This window comes from Narcine bancroftii, chromosome 8, assembly GCF_036971445.1.
Source record: "Narcine bancroftii isolate sNarBan1 chromosome 8, sNarBan1.hap1, whole genome shotgun sequence".
NCBI classification, from domain to species: domain Eukaryota; kingdom Metazoa; phylum Chordata; class Chondrichthyes; order Torpediniformes; family Narcinidae; genus Narcine; species Narcine bancroftii.
In genome coordinates this window covers 56399289-56417914 of record NC_091476.1, presented here as the reverse complement: position 1 = coordinate 56417914, position 18626 = coordinate 56399289, and the positions used below count along the sequence as shown (strand labels likewise).

At 46.9% G+C, this 18626-nt stretch overlaps 2 protein-coding genes across 3 annotated transcripts in view; both read left to right on the top strand.

Moving 5' to 3' along the window:
* Positions 1–17734, top strand: part of LOC138740716 (probable G-protein coupled receptor 174) — a 50828-nt gene extending 33094 nt beyond the window's left edge. For both annotated transcript variants that reach the window (XM_069893769.1, XM_069893770.1), the window contains exon 2: positions 11447–17734. In XM_069893769.1, the coding sequence (XP_069749870.1) occupies positions 11495–12457 (963 nt within the window). In that variant the 5' untranslated portion in view covers positions 11447–11494 and the 3' untranslated portion in view covers positions 12458–17734. The remainder of the gene's footprint in view (positions 1–11446) is intronic.
* Positions 1–18626, top strand: part of LOC138740714 (probable G-protein coupled receptor 174) — a 149703-nt gene that overhangs the window by 33084 nt on the left and 97993 nt on the right. The gene's annotated exons all lie outside the window — the stretch shown is intronic.

Sequence of the window (18626 nt, the reverse complement as noted above, 5' to 3'; positions counted from 1 at the left end):
TACATATACTTCTGTCACCTGACCTGTCTGATGCCCTAATAGGAGATCAAGTATTACATCTTCTCTCAATGGTACCTCTATATATTAATTTAGAAAGCTTCCCTGAACACACCTGATGAACTCCCAGCCATCCAACCCTTTCACAGTATGGGAGTCCCTGTCAATATTTGGGAAGTTAAAATCTCCTACTATCCACGATATGTTTCTTACATTGGTCTACTATCTCTCTACAGATTTTCTCCTCCAATTCTCTCTGACTATTGGGTGGTCTATAATACAACCCTATCAGTATAGGGTTGTATTATAGACCACCATTCCTATTCCTCAACACCACCCATATGGCTTCTGCGAGTGAGCCCTCTGGGCTGTCCTCAAGCTTGGTGACATAATGGGGGGGCGGGGCATTTGCAGCCCATGCTCCCTCAACTGAGTTATTGAGCTCCCCCACCCACCCACCCACAGTACGAGCATCACTAATGATCTCATGGTTTTGAATCCTTATGCCATAAGCACGTGTGCTTGTCTGTTACGTTGGAGGGAGGGAGAAGTGTGACGGTGGCGCACGGAGGAGGTTCATGGCAGGTATGCCGTTCCCCTCCCCCCTGGTGAGTGAGTGTTTGAATGTCAGTTTGTTCCCCCCCCCCAGATTAGACTTGTTCTGACGCCGACTCTGGGCTGTCCTGTCTAAGCACAGCTGTAATATTTTCCCTGACTAGCAATGCCTATCCTCCCCCTTTCATCCCTCCTCCCTCTATCATGTCTGAAACAATGGAACCCTGGAACACTGAGCTGCTAGTCCTGCCCCTCCTCCAACCAAGTCTCACTAATAGCGATAATGTCGTAATCCCACCTACCAATCCACTGCCTAAACTCGTCTGCCTTTCCGACAATACTCCTTGCATTGAAATAAATACACCTGAGAATATTTCTGTCATGTACAAACTTTTGATTTCTGTCTATATATGCAGTACTCGCGTGACCTTTTCCTCCCCACCTCACTATGTACAGTCCTCGCATGACCTAGGACCTTTATCCTCCCCAACCTCACTATGTACAGTCCTCACGTGACCTTTATCCACCCCCCCACCTCACTATATACAGTCCTCGTGCGACCTTTATCCTCCCCACCTCACTATGTACAGTTCTCGCGTGACTTTTCGCCGATTTCTTCAGGACTATAATTATTTAAATAGAAAACGTAGCCCGGGAGATCGTTTCAGAAGAGTTTATTGACAAGGTTAACCTTGGAGAGTCCACAACAAAGACTGCCCGTATCAGGCAGAGAACAAGCTTTTATAACCCAAAACAAACAAGTCTTCAATCATTCCTACAGGATATGTACTCTCTCTCACACAGTATGGTTACAAGACAGATTGAAAAGAAGGAATCAGATAAGGACGCATCCTTATCACATTCCAACAACTTCGTGTGAGTTACTCCCTCACCCCCTCCTGTCTTGGCATCTACTTGATTAAAGTCATGTTTCCTTCCACAGTTCCCTCCTTGTAGATCAAAGATCTACACCACTAAGGGAGCATCCTCTTTGTCCTGACAATTGGATATGGCCTCTTGATACACTCACCGCTGTACCCTTTTTATTGTCTGGTTAACCTGTCCCATGAGTGTGCGCACTCTAACCCGCATGCAAATTATCACCATAAGTAAGGCCACTAGGGCCGCAAACATAATCACAACAAGGTGCCATGCAAGGTGTTGGGTGGACAAGGCTCTAGTAAGTTAGGTCAACCTTAGCTTGGCTTAAAATGAGCCCAATTTTATGGAGCATTACCGTGATTTGCTCATTTTCTTTTAGCAACTGCTGTAACTGGCTATAATTCACTGTTGGCCTGAGTAAGGGTTGAGATGGGGAGTTCTATCTTCACTAACCTGTGTTATAGAAACTATGTGAAAAAGATGATTCTCGCGATGAATATGGATTGTGTATATCTTTTCTAAACAACCATGAACAGAGGGAGAGAGTGTCTTTTGGCCGTTCACAATTATCTCCGAATGTCCGTACATACATACTTCATGGAATCGCACCTCCACTACAACGGTCTGGTTTACAACCACTAGCAGCCAAGTGCACATGCCCTCTGTATGTCTCATAGTGCACGGGTCATACAGAGCAGAATGTAGCAGACATAGCATTCCATCAGACCATTGGGCACAAGACTTTGTTGTGTGTGCGACTGTCCTCATCTACCCAGGTTCCTCGGAATATTGGCTCCTAGAATTGGGCTCTGAACAGTTGGGGGATTGGCACGAACTGGCACCAGGTGGATGCATTCTGTCCCTTCACCAGCTGCATGGTAACATTGCATCCCCTACGGTCACAGCGTATATGCTGCAGGTCTGGGTGGAGCCAATACTGCGTTAGATTAAACATAACTTTCCAAAGTGCCATATGATGACACAATACCTTTCTTCCTAGTTCTGCCCGTAGTAACTGAATCAAGATCTCTGAGAGCACACATCTAGTATAGTTGTGCGCCACCCTGGTTTCCCCAAAGACATTTCCTATCTCAGCCATTAGTCGCGCGGTATGGGGTTCATGTTCGCATTTGGTTCCGATATCCCAATTCTATCTCCCCATGAATTCCCCATGAATTTCTGATTCTGATTCCTTCCCCAACCTTAGTCCCTGCCTTCTGTATCTTATTCTGTAGTGTCTCAATATCTGCAGCATTCAATATTCCCATTCCAGATCATTCTACAATGCATAGTGGAGTTGTCCCAGCACCCCTTAGCGTCGGGGTTCTCCTTGGGAAAGATCTCGATTGTCTCCTCTGTGGTTACTTCCGTCAATCCCCCCATTATTAGCCCCAGTATCTCGAATGTTATCCATGCAAGTATAGCCTTTCTCTGAATCATCATCCCGGAATGGCTTACACCGGGTTGCTTGGATCCAGCTGTCCATTGCATTTAACTTTAAGGCAGTTCTTGTGACTAGGAGGACTTGGTAGGGTCCTTTCCACCTAGGGGAGAAAGGAACAGTCGTGAGCGCTTTCACCATTACCTGATCTCGGTAAAAATGGATGGGTGTTTTCCTCCAGCCATGGTCCCTGGGCAGCTTTCATCTTATCATACATTTGAAGGGCAACCTCACACAACCCCTGGCCATATGCTAGGGTGCTTTGCTGTATCAAAACCTTGGTAACCTCTTCTGGCATCATAGGGGGTCTTATTCCTGTGCTCATAGGGTGTCCCATCAGAGCCTCGTGTGGTGTCAATTTTCTATTCCGATTTACCTGATTGCATAGGGCGTATAATATTATAGGCAAAGCTTCTGGCCAGGGTAGTCCAGTCTTGCCACACGTTCTTTCCAATCCCCTTTTCACTTCTCCATTTAATCTCTCCACCATACCAGAAGATTGAGGCTGATACGGTATGTGGAATTTCCAATCTATGCCCATTATTTCGCTTACTGCAGTCACTATCTTCCCCAAGAAGTGAGAGCTTCAGTCGCTATTTATTCCCCATGGGATCCTATACTGGGGAATCAATTCTTTCATCAGAATCTTTGCTACCGTCCGAGTGTCATCCCTTTTTGTCGGGTACGCTTCTATCCATTGTGTGAACATGTCAACGATCACTAATAGATATTTAAACCCTCTGCAAGCTGGCATGTGGGCAAAGTCAATCTGCAAATTCTTGAAAGTGGTGTGAGCAGGGGGAAGTTTATCAAATTTGGCAGGCGAGTGCCCCCGATTGTTTTGCTGACAGATCAGACAGTTTCTCACCTGCCTTTCTATGTTGGTAGAAATTCCAGGTGCAAACCAAATTTGCTTTATGTTATGTAGCATTCCTGCCTTTCCCAAATGGGCTCGTCCGTGTGCTGACTGCACTATAGGACGGTACAGGCTTCTTGGACACACCACTCGACCATCGTTGCTTTTCCATATGCCTTTGACCATCTGGCATCCATGGGTTTCCTACGTATGCCATTCTTGGGCAGAAACCCCCTCCTGTGCAGTTTTCAATTCTAATTTCTGTATCATTTGGTATTGCTCGGGAGTGTTGACCTCTCGCTTGAGGGTCATGGGTAACATGGGGTTCTGTTGGCTGGTGACTAGTTTGGCTGACACAGGATTTTTCTGATTGGTGTGAGCCTGATATTTAACAATGTCGGGAGTTGGATGGCTTCTAATAGCCCCTCTATCATTTCCACATGTCTTATCCTCTTCCCACTGGCTGTTATGAACCCTCTATTTTTCCATATCTGGCCGAAATTGTGGGTTACCCCAAAAGCGTACTGAGAATCAGTATAGATATTTGCTCTTTTTCCGTCTGCCAATATACATGCTCTAGTTAAGGTGAACAGTTCCGCCATTTGTGTGGTGGTGCCTTCTGGTAGGGCATATGCTTCGATAGTTTTGTCATCATTTGCTATGGCGTACCCCGCATACAGCACCTCATCCCGATGCCAGTGTGAAGACCCGTCAACATATAAAGTGATATCTGCTTCTATTGGGTTAGTCTTTAGGTCAGGTCTTGGGCTGGTCACAAGCTCGGTCAGTGCCTCACAGTCATGTGATTTGTGGTCTTCCTCTTCTGTTTCAGGCAACAGATGGGCAGGGTTGTAAGAGCCCGATCTTTTGTAGGTGTAATTGGGTTGGGATAACAGTACCACCTCATATCCTGTTCTTTGGGCTGTGGTGAAATGCTGTGTTGACGTTGAGTTGAGCAGCATTAGTACGGCATGATCCGCGACCACCGTGCATGCCCGATCCTGCACCAGCAATACCGATTTTTCTACTATCTCTGCCGTGATGGCCACCGCCCGCAGACATGGGGGCATCCTTATTACCGTTAACGGGAGTTTGGTGGAGTAATAGGCTACAGGCCTCTTTCCCCCTCCGTGCTGTTGCACCAGCACTCCACAAGCAGATCCATTCTTCTCCGCTACGTATAGCATGAAGGGTTTCTCATAATTAGGGAGGCCCAGAGCAGGGGCTTGAGTCTGAGCCTGCTTAAGCTTCAGAAAGGCTTGCTCTCTTTCCTTCATCCACTGCACTTCCTCCGGTTCTCCCTTCACAGTAGCTGCTCTTAGTGCTGCGACCATTTTTTGATATTCTGGTATCCACTGTCTGCAGTATCCCACCATGCCCAGGAAAGCCAGGATTCCCTTTTTTCCTTTTTTGTGGTTGGTTTGCTTATCTGGCATACAGCTGCTATCCTTTCTGTGCCCACTCTTTGCTCCCCCTCTTGTAAAATATATCCCAAATATTTTACTTCCTTCTGGCAGAATTGCATTTTCTGCATGAAGACACGGTGGCCTCAGCAGGCGAGGAGTTGTAGCAAAGCAACGGTATCTTCAATGCATGCAGCATCGTCGGGGGAGGCTACTAGCAGTCATCCGCATATCGCAAAAGGTTCAAACCCCTGGGTAGGGCAAGCTCCGTCAGGTCTCTTCGCACAGCAGCTGCATATACGGTTTGGATTTCGGTATAGCCCTGGGAAAGAGGTGTCCATGTATACTGTTGGTCCTCATAGGTAAAAGCAAAGAGGTATTGGCTCTCTTTTGTGAGTGGTATGGAGAAAAAGGCGGAACACAGGTCAATGACAGAGAAAATTGTGCCGGTGGCAGGTATGGCACACAGGATGGTGTTGGTGTCTGGGACCACTGATGCGGTTGGCACCACAATATCGTTTATGGCCCTGAGGTCCTGGACAAATCTCCAGAACTTCTTGTCCTTCTTTGGAATGGGCAAGATTGGCATATTGCAGGGGCTTAGTGTTTGAACAAGCACTCCCTGTCATTCCAGGTCCTCTATGATGCCTTGTATACCTTCAACAACGGCCGGAGAAAGGCGATATTGTTTTACCGCTGGCAGGGGTGCTCTCTCCCTCACTGTAATCTTATGTGATGGGGCAGTATGTACAAACCCCACATGCATATTTGACTGTGCCCACACTTTCATGGAGACCTGCACTAGGGCAGCCGGCCATCTATAGTGGATTGACTCTGGCGGATAGGTTCGGCAGAAGGACGCCGGCACTATTTTTCTTCCCATCCAAATGCTACCCTAGTCAAGGGAGTGAAAGAGGATGTCTACACTAAAATCTCCTTCTTTCAACTGTAAGTCAGCGTATGCCTCGCAAGCCCTTTCTGCCTGGTGTTGGGGTTCTTGCAGCCAGTTATCGTGTTTCCTTGTGATCATCTGTCCCATGTCTTTCGGCTGATGAGGCTGACGCACTGCCAAGATGACGTTTGGGGCTGTGTGTGGCAGTCAGAAATGAGATGTCTGGTCCAGGCTTAATCCGGCCTGTGCCCCTATCCCCTCTGGTCCAAAAAACAGTCGTGGTCCCATAGTTACCTCCTCAAAGTCCCCTTGTCCCATTATATGTGGGACCTCCTCTCCGGGCGCAAAATACCCAGATGTCACATGGAGATCCTTTACCTCGGCCACAATTTGCAGGACAACACCCAGTTGCTGCAGGGCCGAAAATTCCTGTGGTCTTTGTAATAACCTCATTACTTCTTCAAATTGTTCGAGAAAGGGGTTAGTCACTCGCCACCAGCCAAAGTGAGTTGGATTTTTATTAATATTGAGTTCGTCGTCCGTCATTGTGCAGATGAGCTGATATGTGTGAGAGGTGGGCAAATCCATAAATATTCCCTCCTCTGTGCAGTACATCATTAAATTAATTTTGCACAGAGCCTGTCTCCCTAATATGGGGACAGGGGTAGTGGCCGAAACAATAAGCTCTTCTTGTATCTTGGTGTCTCCAACCATTAGGGTCATTGGTTGTGAAAGCAGATCTATCATGGGACTACCGGGTACCCCAATGCTGCCAATTATCTTATAACTAAGGGCCACTCCCGAGGATGGTGGTAAGGAGGACATGGTGGCTCTGGTATCAACCAACATTAAACTCTGCCTCTCTCCCAATTTTACACTGATCATGGGTTGGGTCTCTCCACTGGAGGACAATTTGATGAGGAGAGCCTGCACCACCAGTTCCTCTAGGCACCCCTCTGTGTTCAGTTGTCGAAAAGAGATTTGGGGTCGCTGGCCATAGGTATCACAGTTCTGGGTCAGGTTAGAGTATAAACCTGTCTGGGGTCAGAATTCCTCCAGGCATCAGGTACCCTATTTTTGCCAGCCTCTCCCTTGGGATTGACTTCTACACTCTCGCGCCCAATGGCCCCTTTTTCCGCAGTTGCGGCACTGATTGTTACGCTTATCTCTGGATCTACCTCGTCCTCTCTTTTCTCCCTTCATGTGCATATAAAACTGTCCGGTTCACTTTTCCTTTTGCTAAACAGTCAATACCGTGATAGTAACCGCCCAGTTCTTTCCTTGCCAATCCAATTGCTTCATTTTATACATTTTTGCATTTTGGGGCAACATACAATTCAGCAAGTTTTGGTTATCAAGCAAGGTCTGGTTATCATGTTGGGGCACCCCAGTATTTTCGTCCCAGGTGTTTTTAAATCGAATTACGAATTCCATCATTTCGTCTCCCGTTTTCTGGAGACAGCGGTGACCTCTCCAATATTCCCGTGTCTTTTGGCACTCCATATGATAGCTTCTCTTCCCCTGTTTTCCAACCAGTGGACCATGGACATTCCCATTATCCACCATAGTGTCATCTGTTCTCCAATCCTCATTCTCTTCAGGTGATACAGTGAATGATTCTTTCACCGCCTGCCAATGAGAACCATAAGCGGCCTGAAGTAATGACTGGACATCTCCTGGAAGGGGATGGTAAAGGTGGCAGGTCTGGTCCAGCCAGTGGTGAAATCTAGTGGGGGCTTTAACAGGGTCAGGGGCATTAGTGATCATATCCCATGCCTCAGATGGCGTCCAGGGTTTCAAGATTGGGGTGTTGCCTATCATAACTCTAGGGTATCGAGTAGTAGAATCAGGTAGACCAGCTTTGGTCTGACTCCGGGTACACATCTGTGTCCCGGGATCCACTTCCTCTTCTTCAGCGCCCTCCTCCATCCTTGGGAGGTGCCTTCTCACTCGGAGATCCCTGGGCGACATGGCCTCATCCAAGGGTACGGGCGGGACATTTGCAGGAGCGGGTACGGGTGGAGGTATTGGACCAGCCGCCATCCCCACTGGCAAAGCAGCTCCCGGCACTTGTTGGTGGCTATAGGTGGCGCCGGTCTGAATTAGATCATCCCATCCTTTCCAATCATAGTTTGTGGGCAATCGTGGATACAGCATTACAGGTTGGGGGGTCCTCATGTTCGGGTCAGTATATGGAGGCGGTTGGTTCGTGGGGCTTGAAGGCGATTTACTCTGCGGTGGTTTAGGCCATGGTTGGTGGCACCTTGCCACCTTGGTCCAGGCTATAAAACAGTCTCTAAAATAATTAACATCTCATGTCAGATCCCCTCCTCCTGACTAAATGTCATCTTTGAGGTGGGATATTACTTTTAAATCAAGTGTTCCCCCATATGGCCAGTCTCCCTGGTACCATCCATAGAGATCGTTATTGAATGGTATGGCATAGTCCCAGTTAAACCCGTCTCATTCATTACGATGACCACTGGTGAGCCCGGAGGCTGCAGTGGGTCTCCTACTAGTTCCTTTCATTTGCGTTGTTGTTTTGATCTCACCTTCGTAGATCTTCCCATGGCAGGCTTAAGCTTTATCCTGGGAATGGAACCAGCCACTTGACCGGGCTCTGTCTCTTTAGTCTGACAATTTCCCATCTGTCTGTGGACTTAACAGAATTAGGATACATAAAATAGCAAACCAACAACAGTTTTCTTCTACCTTTATGCACGTCACCGGTGTCTCTTCCTTCCACGTAATCGTCCCGGGCTGCTTTAGAGTTCAATTTACCTATGTCTTATCAGGGTCTCACTCCGTCCTTGCGGAGGTCTCGACATCCGTTTCACTCTGTCCTTGCGGAGGTCTCGACGTTCACCTCACCCTTCTATACAGGGATCTTGGTGTGTGAGCCTGCCTCAAACCCTTTCAGCTAGGTTCTTGGTCAGGACCATCGCCCGCTCACTTCTGTCCGCGATCCTGCAAATGAGGACCCTGCTCGCAGCGCAGGGTCGCCGATTTCTTTGGGACTCTATAATTATTTAAATAGAAAACACACCCTGGGAGATTGTTTCAGAAGAGTTTATTGAAAGGTTAACCTTAGAGAGTCCACAACAGAGACTCTGCCCATATCAGGCAGAGAACAAGCTTTTATAACCCAAAACAAACAAGTCTCCAATCATTCCTACAGGATATGTATTCCCTCTCACACAGTATGGTTACAAGACAGATTGAAAAGCAGGAAACAGATAAGGACGCATCTTTATCACATTCCAACAATTTCGTGTGAGTTACTCCCTCACCGCGTTCTGTCTTGGGGTCAACTTGATTAAAGTCATGTTTCCTTCCACAATACTCCCCCACCTCACTATGTACAGTCCTCAAGTGACCTTTATCCCCCCCACCTCACTATGTAGTCCTCGTGTGACCTTTATCCTCCCCACCTCCCTATATTCAGTCCTCGCGTGACCTTTATCCACCCCACCTCACTATGAACAGTCCTCGCGTGAACTTTATCCTCCCCATCTCACTATGTACAGTCCTTGCGTGACTTTTATCCACCCACTTCACTCTGTACCATCCTCGTGTGATCTTTATCCTTTCATGAAATCACAACCTATCCTTCAACTTTGCACCTAAATACCTAAACTCTCATTGCAGGACCTCCTTATCATTCCTACCCACATCATTGGTCCCCACATGGTCTACGACATCTGGCTGCTCATCCCACCTCCTGAGAAAACTGTGAACTTGATCCGAGATATCGTAGACCCTTGCACCAGGGAGTCAACAGACCTTCGGAGATTCTCGATCTCTCCCACCGAACCTTTTATCTCTTCCCCTAACTATCGAACCCCACTGTCACTACTACCCTCCTCTCTTTCCTCCTCCATTTCTAAGCTGAGGCTCCAATCTTGGTGTCAGAGACATGACCACTACAACTTGGTAGGTCGTCCCCACCAACAGTATCCAAAACAGTGTACCGGAACACAATCCTTTATTCAGATGTCTAAAATCCGGAAAGCTCCAAATTCCGGCAAGTGGGGAGAGAGACTGGCATCGCGAGTTGGGCGGGTGAGGGGGAGAGACTGGCAGCACGAGACAGGCAGACGAGGGGAGGGGTGGAGATGGCAGCATGACTGAAAGGTGGTGGGGGTGGATACGGCAGCACAATTCAGGTGGGCTTAAATCTGGCTTTCCAAAATCTAGAAAAATCCGAAATTCGAAACACACTGTCCCCCAAAGGTTCTGGATAAAGGATTGTGAACCTGTACTTATTGTCGATGGGAATGGCTACAGGGGTGCTCTTCTCTCTCTGTCTATTCCCCTACCTACCTCCTGACGTTTGGAGCTGACTGTCTCCCTGAAACTTGTCTATCACTCTCTCTGCCTTTCGAATGATATAGAGTTCATCCAGCCCAGCTCCATTTCCCTAACTCGATTTGTCAGGAGTTGGAGCTGGATGCACCTTTTGTTGGTGTCGTCATCAGTGAGCAATTGTGCTGTCTCAGATTTCCTGCATCCTGCATTCGGAACAATCCATTGCCCTAGCTGTCTCCATTACCTACACCTAATTTAATTAAAGGGTTAAATTACCTCACCTGGCCTTACCTTTCTGGAAGCAAGCTCGTCCTCAGCCTCTGCTCGCTGAAGCCTCTCGAGCCAAAGCCTCAAAGCTCCACTTCTATACTGGGCCCTAATTCTTATTCTAATTTCTAAAATATCAAAAATTGAACTTCCCTTTGCCGCTGCTCCCACTGGGCCTCCCCTTGCCTGCCAAAGCCTCAGCACCGACCTGCCGAAGAACTCCTGCCCCCATTGAAGCCTTACCACCGACCCGCCAGAGAACCCTTTCCCCCATCAAAGCCTCACCACTGACCCACCAAAGGCCGTACCACTGAAGCCTTCCTTCTGACCCTCAGAAGGCTACCCCACCCTCTCTGCCAACCTGCCAAAGGCCGTCCTGCCAGAGCCTCACCGCTGACCTGCCGAAGGCTGCCTCACTGAAGCCTTGAAATACATCCAAAGAATGGAAATAACTTGGAACAGGAAACTTAGCTAGCGCTTAGCGCAACACTGTTACAGCACCTGCCATCGGGACTGGGTTTCAAATCTGGTGATGTCTGGAAGGAGTTTGAATGAGTTTGTATGTTCTTAGTGTGACTGCGAGGGTTTATTTTGGGGACACCGGTTTCCTACCACCGTTCAAAACGTACTGGGGATTGTAGGTGCAGTTGGGTGGCATGGGCTCGTTTGCCGAAAGGGCCGGTTACCTGGCTGCAAGTCTAAATTTACAGTTTAATCAGATGTAAAATGCCTGAGAATGCTCATCTTGGAGGGCAGGGATGTCAAGATTGGTAATGTCATAATATTCTTTGCAGGATCTTTATCATAGAACAAAACTGATTATATTTTAACCCTTTTTCCTGCAGTTGATAAGATATTCTCGCTGAAGATAGAAGAGCTGATAAAGATTGAAGATGTCACTCAATGTATCCTCCATCTGCCCAAATGAACAGTGGGACAGTGAGCTGTTTCTTTATGCAGTGGTGTATGGAATAATTGTCATTCCTGGGATTTTTGGCAACAGCATTGCATTGTGGGTTCTAATTGGCAACATCAAAAGGGGAAAGAAGGCAGTGATATTCATGATAAACCTCGCCATTGCTGACCTGGCCCACATGTTGACATTGCCCTTGAGGATTTTCTATTATGTGACTCACATCTGGCCTTTTGGAAAATTCATGTGCCTGTTCTGTTTCTATCTAAAGTTCGTGAACATGTACGCAAGCATCCTATTCCTCGTTTGCATCAGCATCCAGCGCTGCGTCTTCTTGATCACCCCGTTCAAGTACAGCACCTGGAGGCGCAGGTATGATGTAGCCTTGAGTGTGGTGGGATGGGTGATAGTCATTCTGATGTGCCTTCCCTTCCCCATTATGCGGAACACCAGCTCGTTCAACAGCTCACTGTGTTTCGCAGATCTTCCCATGAAGCAGGTCCAGCTGCAGAGTTCCATACTGATGCTTACCGCAGCAGAACTCCTGGGCCTTGTGGGACCCATGGTCATCATCGTCGTCTGCACCTGGAAAACAGCGGAGTCCTTAAGGCTAAAGTCAGTCCTGCCCAATGACCGGGGCGGAAAGAAGGCCTTAAGGCTGGTTCTGACGTGTGCGGTGGTGTTCCTGATTTGCTTTGTTCCTTATCACGTACTCTTCCTACTCAACCAAATGAGGAAGCTGAACTACATCGTGAATTGCTCTGTTCGGAAGAATATCCTGGTTCTGCATTCCTGGTCACTGTGCATCGCAAGTTTGAATGCCTGCCTGGATCCAACCATCTACTACTTTGTCACCAGCGAATTCAGAGATCAGTTGTCCCGGACAGGAAGCTTTCTAGTGCGGAGCCGCCACTTGAGTAGAGAGAGCACCACCAGTCGCTAATCTCTGGTGACCTCAGACTCTTCAGCTAATGTCCAGTCTACCGGGCTACTTCAGCAGGAGGTAAACAGAAAGTCCACTGCTCTGCTCTGTGATGTCTCTCTCAGCACCTGCTCACTTCAGGGGACCTTCGATGAAACATCGACCATTCTCTTTCTCCCAGTAATCCTGCTGACCTTCTCCAGCGGGTTGTGTTTGCTCCAAATCCCAGTGTCTGCAAGTCTCTCCTTTAACTTCAATTTAGAGCTCAGGATACTTTTTTTTCTCTCTCTTCCTTTGCCCTACCTCTCATTAGAGGAACAACACCACATATTCTGTCTGGATCCTCTCCAACCAGACAACATTAACCTCTAATTTCCCCCTCCCTGAGTTTCTCTCTTTCCCTATTCCTCTGTCTCCTTTCCTTCAGTTCCCCACCTCCTCTCCTTCCCTCTCCATTCAGAGCTACACTCCTCCCATCATCTCAGCCTTTTTCTCTTCCTCCCTCCCATCTATTACTCCTTACCTGTCATCCTGCACTCCCCCCACCCCCGGCCCCTTCCCCCTTCCTCTCCTCTCCTCCTCCCCTCTTACCTTTTTGTTCAAGCCCTTGCTTGTATCCGACGAAGGGCCCAGGTCTGAAACGTTGGTTACCCTTTACTTCCACTGGATGCTGCGTGACCTGTTGACTTTCTACCAGGCCTTGTTATCAAAGCAGTTATCAACAGAACAAATAATGCATCATTATTTCCAGACCAGGCAAGAAGCATTGCAGCAACCGGCTTAAAGTGTTAGTGGTGCTTTAATAGCTAGGTAGATAAAAGGTTTCTCGTTTTCTTTAAATACTTTAATTTTGTGTTCTTTAACTGCCAAGTGAAGATTTAGAATGTTTTTATTCTACTTTATTGCTTTAAGGTAAGAAAATGTAACTGTAGCTTTCACTTAAACATTTGGACAGTGATGCAATACATACAATCCAGTCTTCATTTGAAGGCAGTAATCACACTCAGAATCAAGGAGCCACTCATTTTGAAAAGAAATTTACCGATATAACCAGCAGGTAGAGGGGAGATTCCAATTTTTTTCTTCTTCAGCTGCAGCCTTTCCTACAAATATTCATAGAGTGGCCAACTTTGCATTTCCTCACCATGGACAAGATGGGCCAAAGGGTCTCTTTCCGCCCTGTGGCACTCATCGACTATGAGTAATCCAGTGATGATGTCACTTGGGGGTGAGGCCATTTTGACGTATTTGAAACGGGGCATTTGCTCTTCACGTTGAATTGCATTTTTTTGCTCCATACAGTGTGTGGGGTTAACTGTGTTGATAATTTGATAAGCACGTGCTTCATGTCAACGGCGTGTTGATATGTCGTAGCAATTTTGTACCCAGCACGATGCACAATGCCTCCAATGAATGAGATGGATGCACAGTGTTTCTAACATGATTCAAAAAGACGCCAGCTGAGTTTGAACTCCAAGTAGATCGCCCCACAATCAAAAAGAGCAAATCTAATTTCCATTACTTGCATCAGTACACAGTAGTTGTGGTACATCTCACACCAGATAACCCAAATTTCACACAGAAAGAGGTGCATGTACAGCAGAAATTATTCAATCTCAATCTGAAGCAGTGGTGTGGGTATTTCCACAGATAGCACTCACTGAAATGAGGTCCCATAATCCTACATGATTGGCAGAATGGTATTCTCACAGACTGGAATTTGCATATCCTCTCCAAGTACCTAGAGCAGAGAACAGTGCAGATGTACAGTCCCCTCGACTGACAATGTTGTACTGACCTACATAAATCTTATATTCCATCTGGACACTCTCCAACCAGGCAGCATTGACATAGACTTCTCCAATTTCTGTTAACCTGCTACCCCGAGCCTTTCTCTTACCTTATCCTCTGTCGCCTTTTCCCCAGCACACCACCCACTTCCCTTCCCTCTCCTATTAGAGACTACCCTCTCCCCATCACTTTTCAGCTTGTTTCCCTTCTACTCTCCAATCTGTATCTACCTGTGACCTCTCACCTGTTAACCCATGCTCCTCCCTTTTCCCCTTCCTTCTTCCTCTCCTTTGCCCTCCCTTCCCCTTTTTATTCAGGTGCCTGCCCATTTTTGCTTTTGCCCAGGCCCAAAACATTGGTCACCCTTTACATGGATGCTATATGTGTCTCCAGCATGTTTTGTGTATTCCACCATTCTCTCCCTCATAACCCTGTAACTTTTTTTAAACTGAAGGACAAATGAATAGACCATTTAGCCCACGGCGATGACAGCTCACATTTGCCAAACTGCTGTGTACACCGAATACATAGTAAAGTTTGCTATGTAGTTAGCCCAAACATTGATTTTGGGCTTCATCCTGATTTCTGGGCTTCTGACCATAATTTGAATAGTGTAATTTGATGGTATATCTGAGTAGAACTCTTTCCCCCTGGTTTAAGAGTGAAAACATGCTGAAATGCTGGAAGGACTCAGCCAGTCTTTTCAGGGAATAATGTGTCTTGCTTATTCCTGAAGAATAGCTCAGGCCCGAAACATCGGCAATATATCTTTGTCTCCTATGGACACTGAAAAGACTGGCTGAGTTTCCCAGTGTGCTATTACTACAATCTAAGCAGGTGCAGACTCTTGTGTTTCACGATGAGTGAAGGTAGATTGATATGCTGGGTGTGCGGTTATAGAATGCAGGGTGAACATTTCTATTGTTGGTAATGGTCCAAATATACCCGGATTGAGTTAACACATATATTTTGGATTTACCCTCAAGCCTCTTGTCACATTTGCCAAGGCACTGGATGTCCTATACATAGTACAGCAAGTATGGAACAGCAGGGTTAATGAAGATAGATCAGGTGGTGCAGAGCCACAGTGGTACGATTTTACTTTGCTGGGTGAACTCAGTAGGGCTAGCGCCATCAGTGGAAGAAAGAGTCTCACTCAGTCTCGATGAGTCTCAACCTAAACACTGCCTATTCCTTTCCCGCCCCAGATGCCACTCAACCTGCTGAGTTCCTCCAGCAGATTGTGTTTGCTCCTTTCCTGCACCTGTAGCCTCTCATGGGAGGCACATGCCGCTTTCAGGTGGAATCACCTGGAGAATGTGGCTCCGGAGTGGCTGTGGGTGTCTGCGAAGGGACGTTCAGGTGGCAGCGCTGAGCAGCGGGGAGAGGTGCCATGGAGCAAATGCCAGCTCCTGAGTCGGGGCAGGAGCAGCCGTCTGGCAGCTCCCCTCCCTGCTGCCGACAGCCTCCTCCTTGCTGCCTGACAACCCCCCAGCGTGGGACTATGGGGCTGGGGTGGCCAGCGCGGGACATCAGGGCTGGAGCAGCTGGCACAGTAAATCAAGGCTGGAGTGGCCAGCACAGGACATCAGGGCTGGAGCAGCCGGCCAGCACAGGACATCAGGGCTGGAGCGGCCGGTGCGGGACTACAGCCGCCCCAGCCCTGTAGTCCCACGCTGGCCATTCCAGCCCCGACATCCCGCACCGGCTACCCCAGCCCCATAGTCCCATGCCATTCGCCCAAGACGGGAGTTAGGTCCAGGCTGACTGTCAACAGCCTGCCCATTGCTGCTTTCAGGTGCTTAGGGGGAGCGCTCGTAAGCGGAGAAAATACTTCCCCGAGGTGGGTTGAGTAAGTGCTCCTTGGGGACAGGTTTTCCACTTTCAGGTGGCATCCCAACAGCCGCATTCGGGTATTTTAGATGGCTTTACATACGGGTATTCTGGCCACCTGAAAGCAGGTTCAGTTAGTGCAGCCCAGTAACCTGGCTTCAAATCCGGTATGAGTGCAAATTTCACGAGAAGTTTATACGGATAGGTTGAGGTGGAAGGGCAGCAATGCTATTACAGCGTCAGCGAACTGGGCTCAAATCCCACGCTTTCTGTAAGGAGTTTGTACTTTCTTCCCATGATCTGAGTGGGTTTCCTTTAGGTACTCCGGTTACCTCCCACCCTCCAAAGATGTAGGTTAATTGGGTGTAATTGGATGACACAGGTTTCATGGGCAGGAAGGGGTGGATCATTAAAAATAGAATTAAAAAAGTGTCTCCAACATATTGTTACAAGCTTGAAGTTCATTCAGGAGTCTGATAACAGCAGGAAAGAAACTGTCCTTGAATCTGGTAGTGGGTGTTCCTAAAACCGTGACTCTTCTTCCAGATGGGAGGGTAGTGAAGAATGGCCGGGGTGGGATGGGTCTTTTGGTATATTGGCTGTTTATCCGAGGCAGCGAGTGTTTAGATGGAAGCAATGGAAGGCAGCGTGTGATGGTCTGAGCTGCGTTCACAGCCCTCTGCACTTTCTTGACCTGTGCCTGTGTTTATACTTCAGTTATCTTCTCCTCTCACCTTATTTCTTCAAATGCTCCCACCACGTCTTCAATTCCTTCTCCACCATATACTCTAATTGGGAGCTCCACCCAAGAGTTAGATCTTCTTCCTGGGAAAACCTAGTGCAAGGGACAAGATGTGATGGGAGAGGGGGGAGAGAGAAAAGCAGAGGACAAAATTGCCACTGGGTTTCAGATACATAGCCAGAGTATCAAGAGATATCATGGTAAGAGCTGGGAAGAAGTAAGCAATTCTGTATTTATTTACAATATTCCGTGGGGCTCAATATTTTGTCATTCCAGAATTAGAAGAATCAAGATATAAACATTCAGCACCTTTTGTGAAAAAGAACAAGCAAAATAGGAAATAGGGGCAGCATTTGCCAAGAAATACAGGAGTTGGGATGCTATGTTAATGTTTTATCAGACATTAGTGAGGCCAAATTCAATGCAGTTTTGGTCACCCTATCACAGGAAAGACATCAGTAAAACTGAAAGAGGGCAGAGAACATTTACATAGATGCTGTCAGGACTTGAGGAACTGACTTCCAGGGAAAGTTTAAAGGCTTTATTCCCTGGAGCATCAGAGAATGAGGGGAGATGTAGAGGAGGCATACAAAATTGTGAGGGAATTTGATATGGTAAATGCAAGCAGGATTGTTCCTCTGATGTTGGGGGAGACAAGAACTAGAACTAGAGGGCATGGGCTAAGGGTGAAAGGTGAAATGTTTATGGAACATTCGGGGGAACTTCTTCACACAAAGTGTGGAACATGTGGTGAATGTGGGCTCAATTTTGACATTTTAGAAAAATTTGGAGAGGCACATGGATAGGAGGGGTATGGAGGGCAATGGAATGGGTTGATTGGAAAGAGCAGTTGATGGGAATTTATTCATTGGAAAAGTCTGTGTGTATGACGAACATTGTTTTAATAAATGCTGATTCTATTTGACAAACAATGTGTTTGGTTCATTATTTTATTAGTGTTAAGCTGCTAAAAACCCAATCATTTTCAATGTTATTGTCTAAAAATACATTAATGTCAAATTCCTCTCTATTCAATTTGAACGGATACTTCACATTGTTATTTAAATATCTCGAGCAGCGGTGAGATTTGATGCAAAGCTGTCAACACTAATACAAAACACGGAGGGGCTCCAAAATTTCACACCTTTGCAAAAACTACAAAGTTTGTTATAGGTGAAAAAAGGAAGTGCAAATTTTGAAAGCTCACTTTTCCATCTCTTTATCCTCAAGCAAACTGTATCATGTGTACATTGTAAGGGCCTTGTTAACCTTTACTTGATTCCTTGATATACATTAAATTGCTGAGGCGTGTTGATTCTCCACCGTATATGTAGTATACCATGAAACCTGATGATCACACCCCTGTGCCTGAGCCTGCTTTCAGTTGAGACTGTAAACTCATCCTGTTCCCACCCCTTTTTAAGTTGCACCTAAAATTTTATTTTGGTGATCGTTGAATTTGCTTCCAGAAAATCATTTAAAATTGCCTTCAGAATAATTTGGCCATTGAAAAAGATTTCCAGCTTCTTACTGGCCCTTTAATAACTATCTCTGTTCAGCAGCTCCATTACTTGGTGACAAAGGATTAGTCAGAAGATGCCAAACAATGCAAAGGCATATTTAAGCACTGAAGATAGAACATACAATACAGGAACAGGGCCTTCAGCCCGTGAGCCTGTACTGAACATGATAACCAATTAAATAAACTTTCTTCCACTTGTGCATGTCCCTACCCATCTACTCCCTTGAACTAGTTTTGGGAAATTGCCACACAAGTTGCTGTGTGGAGGTGGTAAAGTATGCGGAAAGTGGGTCTGACTGACA